This window comes from Mandrillus leucophaeus, unplaced genomic scaffold (assembly GCF_000951045.1).
Source record: "Mandrillus leucophaeus isolate KB7577 unplaced genomic scaffold, Mleu.le_1.0 Scaffold125, whole genome shotgun sequence".
Classification (NCBI taxonomy): domain Eukaryota; kingdom Metazoa; phylum Chordata; class Mammalia; order Primates; family Cercopithecidae; genus Mandrillus; species Mandrillus leucophaeus.
This window is the reverse complement of record NW_012100876.1, coordinates 1,188,421-1,194,392: the sequence shown is the minus strand read 5'-3', so window position 1 is coordinate 1,194,392 and position 5,972 is coordinate 1,188,421. Positions and strand designations below refer to the sequence as shown.

The following is a 5,972-nucleotide window of genomic DNA, read 5'->3' as shown; positions in this document are numbered from 1 at the left end:
TTCTCCTGCCTCAGCCTCCCGTGTAGCTGGGACTACAGGCGCCCGCCACCGCGCCCGGCTAAGTTTTGTATTTTTAGTAGAGATGGGGTTTCACCGTGTTAGTCAGGATGGCCTCGATCTCCTGACCTCGTGATCCGCCCATCTCGGCCTCCCAAAGTGCTGGGATTACACGCGTGAGCCACCGCGCCCGGCCGACTTTATTTTCTTAACACAGAAGCATGACATAAACAAACCTGCCCAGAAGGAACCTGTGACTGCCTCCATGTCCATATGTTCTGTTTACACAGATGCCCTCTACCCAGGAGGCAAAGCCTCCATTTATTGCATCCTGCACTGGGTTGTGGGTGTGGGCACTGTGCTACTCACTGTCTCCACCTGTGTCAGAGCATTCACCCTGCTACAGCATCATTATCAGCTCATGCTTCTCTTCCACACCAGGCTGAGTTCTTCTCCAGGACAGGGGCTGTGTTTTGGTCCTCTTTGGTATCCTTGGCACTCAGTGTAGATTGTGGCACACAGACCTCAGGAAATGTTTAGGAAGGGCTGGAGGGCAGGCTTTCTGAAAAGAAGTCTTGTTTTCCCAAAGTGTGGTCTCACCAAAATCCTCTCCACTGTTGCAGATTTCTTTGGTAGAAAAATATATTGAAGAACAGCTGCTGCAGCGGATTCCTGGGTTCAACATGGCAGCTTTCACCACAACATTACAGTGAGTTGAGCTTGACTGATTTTTGTGTTTTGTTTTCTCACTTTCTTCCTTCCCTAGGCTGACCAAAAGACCCTCTTGTTTTGTTTGTTTTCCTGTGCATGCCCTTGGTGATTAGGTCCTGTGTAGGAAGCCCTCAAACCTTTTAATGAAATCTTGAAAAGACCAGGCAGTGGCTCACACTTGTATTCTCAGTGCTTTGGGAGGCCAAGGGAGGAGGATCACTTGAGCCCAGGAGTTCAAGACCAGCCTGGGCAACATAGTGAGGCCCCAACTCTACAAAAAATAAATTAGTTAGTGTGGTGTTGCATACCTGTCGGCCTAGCTACTCAGGAGGCTGAGACTGGAGGATCCCTTGAGCCCAGGAGTTCAAGGCTACAGTGAGCTATAATTGCACCCCTGTACTCCTGCTTGGGTGACAGAGCAAGACCCAGTCTCTAAAAAAAAAAACAAAAAAAAAAACAATGCAGGGGGTGGGGCTGGGGTGAGGGAAAGAAAAACAAAAGCAATCTTGAGGACTGTCTCATCATTCATTCACAAAACAGCCGTCTGTTCCATCTGCAGGCACCATAAGGATGAAGTGGCTGGCGACATATTCGACATGCTGCTCACTTTCACAGATTTTCTGGCTTTTAAAGAAATGTTTTTGGACTACAGAGCAGTAAGTTACTACTGCCTATTTATTTAGCCACTTTGAGCCACTTAGAAAGTTCCAGGTAGAAATACTGAACACAAACCTCGCACGCTTCCCCCATCATTCTCCCTTCAAACTGGCCAGTATCAGTCCAGCAGCTGATGAGGCATCAGGAGAGTGAGCTGCTATTCTACTGTGGCTGGGACCTTCTCATGTTTTCATGAAAGAAGCCCCAGGTACCATCTTAGAGTTCCTAATCAGAAGGACAAAACCCAAAAAGCAGGTCTCAGGTCTCATTCTGCCTTGCCTTTCTTTTTTTTCTTTGAGACAGAGTTTTGCTCTTGTCACCCAGGCTGGAGTGCAGTGGCACGATCTTGGCTCACTGGAACTTCTGCCTCCCCGGTTCAAGCTATTCTCCTGCCTCAGCCTCCTGAGTAGCTGGTACTACAGGCACCTGCCACCATGCCCAGCTAATTTTTGTATTTTTAGTAGAGATAGGGTTTCACCAGGTTGGCCAGACTGGTCTCAAACTCCTGAAGCATGGTCCACCTAGGCCTCCCAAAGTGTTGGGATTACAGGTGTGAGCCACCGCACCTGGCCCTGCCTTGCTTTTCTTACAATGCAAGCTCTTTATAAGAAAAATAGGAGACTGGGTATGGTAACTCACACCTATAATCCCAGCACTTTGGGAAGCCGAGGCAGGCAGATGGCTTGAGCTCAGGAGTTTGAGACCAGCCAAGGCAATATGGCAAAACCCTATCTCTATGAAAAATACAAAAATTAGCTTGGTGTGCTGGTGTGCACCTGTAGTCTCAGTCAGCTACTTGGGGGGCTGGGTGGGAGGACCACTTGAGCCCAGAAGGTTGAGACTGCCGTGAGCTGTGATTGCCCCACTGCAATCCAGCCTGGGTGACAGAGTCGGATCCTATGTCAAAAAAAAAGAAAAGAAAAAGAAATGGTGTTGGGTATGGTGGTGCATGCCTGTAGTCCCAGCTACTTGGAAGGCTGAGGCAGGAGAATCACTTGAGCCTAGGAGTTTGGGGCTGTGTTGCACAGCACTGATGCCTGTGAATAGCCACTGCACTTCAGCCTGGGCAACATAGCAAGACCCCTATCTTAAAAAAAAAAAAAAAAAGAAAGAAAGAAAAATGTTTTCCAGTGAAGGGAGGTACATTTTAAGAGTGCACTTTAAGAATGACCAGGGTCAGGCTGGACACAGTGGCTCATACTTACAGTTCCAGCACTTTGGGAGGCCAAGGCAAGAGAATCACTCAAGCCCAGGAGTTCAAGACCAGCCTAAGTGACATACCAAGACCCTACCTCTACAAAAATAAAAATAAAAAAGTTAGCCAGCTGTAGTGGTGCACACCTGTAGTCCTAGCTACTCAGGAGACTGAGACAGGAGGACCATTTGAGCCCAGGAATTCCAGGCAGCAGTTAGCTATGATCAAGCCACTATACTCCAGCCTGGGTGACAGAGCAAGACCCTACCTCTTTAAAAATAATAATAATAATAAAAAATTAAGACTAGGGCAGGTCAGTATTGAGCAGAAATGCAGAATAACCAATAACCTGTGTTCCCTTCCTATGTACTCTGGAGGTCCACGTTCCCACCTTCAGCTCTGCCTTCGCCATGTCAGAGGCAAGATTCCAAGCCAGGGCTCTTTCTGGCCCTTCCTTTTGGTTGTTTTCTCATATAGGAAAAAGAAGGCCGAGGACTGGACTTAAGCAGTGGCTTAGTGGTGACTTCGTTGTGCAAATCATCTTCTGTATCAGCTTCCCAGAACAATCTGCGGCACTAGGTCCTACCTCCAGCCAATGAATGGGATCATTCTGGATGTCACCAGCCCAATAGGCCCAGCTCATGATGGCAGAACACATCTTGGAAAGACTGACTCTGTTATGTTACTCATTTATGTTAAGTATTGATAGGTCAAAACCAAAAACACCTAACCCTCCTGGACCTATTGCTCCTGAAACACCTTCTTGCATTCATTAACCATAGTACTCCTCCCCTCCTCAAGTAGACACCTCTCTCAGGAGCTTCTGGGTCAGACGCCTCTGGAGCGAGCCCATGTCAAGCACTCCCCCTGGGGGGTCCTTCCCCAGCATACCTGCTGGTGTGTAAGTGTGGACTAACCCACCGCCACCACCCTCTGTTCCAGCAGCCTCTGCATGAATCTTTGTGCACTTGCACCTCTTTTTCACATGGGCCACAGTTTCAGTACTTCAGCCGCAGTGGGGTTCCTGATGTTTAGGGTGTTACTCAAGCCCAGCTTGAGATTTCGGAATCTCCTGTGATCACATCTTGTCTTGGCTATAGGAATCAACAGAAAGAGATATCCTCTACATAAAAGCTCCGTGTGAAAAGCTACTCCTAGTCTTAACGTTTGCAGTGCTTGTGTCACTGTCTTCTGGTCCTGATGTAGTCCCACTGTTTCTAGATGTCTCTTTTTAGCATTATTTTTGGAAAAAAAAAATATTTTTATAGATGAATACTCAGGCTAACCTAGTGGATGTGATCTTGGAACTTCCATGATTATCCACTTAAAGATCAAAGTATTATATGCTGTGTGCTTTTTAGGTGTTAGTACTGTGAAGGCAAAAACGCTTTCTACATTGGTATTCGTTTTATTTTACTGGGCACCTATGAATGTATGCTGTGTGCTAGAAATAGGCTAAAACATTCTTATAGCATGTTAGTATGTTTGCATGTTTGCTGAAAATCCTTTCTGTGTAAACCAGTTTGTAAGGTTCTCTGGGTTAGGTAGGGACTCTGCAGTTTCTTCCTGTCAAAATATCTCTTACTAAGATGATGTTCCACTGTCCAGCCCAGCATGAGTAGCAGGTAGGGCACAGCTTTACTGGCTGTTTGTATGCTTTGGTTTAGTGCAATGTGTGGTAGATTACTTACCAGAAAACATATATGTCATCTCTAGAATGAAGAAAAAGCATAGTAGTTCAATTCCCAGTGTGTCCCTTTGATTTTTTTAATAGTAAAAAGAATCTGTACTGACTTTTCACTTGGCCATTCTGGTTTTAAAGGACAAGCTATAAGCTTTACATAAGTTCTGTTTTTCTGTACTGATATGTCACTTATTAAATACTTTTGTACCATGAGTAAAATTTGAGGTGTTTTGCAAGAACCACCATTCTCAATGAGTCATACTCTTTCTTTAACGTAGCTACTGCCATCAGGTTATTATTGCTTTGGTCTTTTTTTTTGGCATGGGGAGGGGGGGTGGCTAGTCAAGTGAAGCAGTGGGAGTAGAGAAGGAACAAAGAAATCTGCCTGCCACTGGTTGTGATCTATTAGTTATAAACACCACTGCACTCGCACCAGCCCGCTTTGGCCCCTTAAAATCATTCTCAGAGCCAGCTTTTCAAAATACCACCTCTCCTGGGCTTGCTTTTTCCCTTGCTTTGTCTATAAATGGGACTGTCCACCTCAGCCCAGGCATGTTGGGGGCACTTGCTAAGACCTGTGGACCAGCCTGCCTGCTTGAGAAAAAGCCAGTGGACAAGTCCAGAGATTAAATGATGAAAAAACGATGATAAAGGCAAATTGGTTTTTCACCCTGTCTTTTTTTTTTTGTCTTTTTTTGGGGGGGGAGGGGATGGAGTTTTGTTTTTGTTGCCCAGGCTGGAGTGCAATGGTGCAATCTCTGCTCACTGCAACCCTCGCCTCCTGAGTTCCAGTGATTCTGCTGCCTCAGCCTCCCAAGCAGCCAGGATTATAGGTGTCCACCACCATGCCCAGCTAATTTTTGTATTTTTAGTAGAGACAGGGTTTCACCATGTTGGTCAGGCTGGTCTTGAACTCCTGACCTCAGGTAACCCACCCGCCTCCCGAAGTGCTGGGATCACAGGTGTGAGCCACCATGCCTGGCTGGTTTTTCACCCTTTCTGCTCAGTAAAAAGGAGGTAAGTCTGTTGTCACTTAATATTATAAGTAGACATTCTGATTTATTTTAAAATAAACTAGCAGCCTGTCTCTCCATCCACAGACACTTAGACTGTGATGTCAGGTGCCACCTTTGATGGGGCTCCCACCTGGCCTGGGGTGAGGAAGCCCCAGTCCTCTTGCTTAGGACTCCTCCCCAATGAGGAGCAATAGTCACGTGAACTGCTGAGCCTTAGCATTGACTGAGCGCCTTTAATGTTCCCCCGAAACAGGCTTTTTGATTCATGTCGGAAACATAAGAGGGGTGAGCTCTCCAACTTGCCTGTGATGTTGTTTTGCATTTAAGTGCATTGTCCTTCCTTAAAACCAAACTCTTATAACTTACTCCTGGAAGGACTAATTTATTATTCAAACTCGGAGAGACTTGAGAGTAAAAAGTGATGCTATTAATATTTATACCAGGGCCAGGTGTGGTGGCTCACACCTATAATCTCAGCACTTTGGGAGGCTGAGGCAGGAGGATCACTTGAAGCTGGGAGTTTTACGACAAGCCTGAGCAATAATAGCGAGACCCAGTGTCTACCAAAAAAAAATCAGCCAGGTGCGGTGGTTCACGCCTGTAATCCCAGCACTTCGGGAGGCCAAGGCAGGCGGATCACGAGGTCAGGAGATTGAGACCATCCTGGCTAACACGGTGAAACCCCATCTCTACTAAAAACACAAAAAATTAG

At 46.3% G+C, this 5,972-nt stretch overlaps 1 protein-coding gene across 2 annotated transcripts in view; it reads left to right on the top strand.

Moving 5' to 3' along the window:
- Window positions 1-4,496, top strand: part of ARL2BP (ADP-ribosylation factor-like 2 binding protein) — a 9,627-nt gene extending 5,131 nt beyond the window's left edge. The window contains exons 4-6 of one of the 2 annotated variants that reach the window (XM_011971853.1): window positions 621-706; window positions 1,268-1,364; window positions 3,114-4,496. In XM_011971853.1, the coding sequence (XP_011827243.1) occupies window positions 621-706; window positions 1,268-1,364; window positions 3,114-3,266 (336 nt within the window). In that variant the 3' untranslated portion in view covers window positions 3,267-4,496. Of the gene's footprint in view, window positions 1-620; window positions 707-1,267; window positions 1,365-3,037 lie in introns of both variants that reach the window. The other variant, XM_011971854.1, reaches the window with a different exon arrangement.
- Window positions 4,497-5,972: the final 1,476 nt, after the last annotated feature.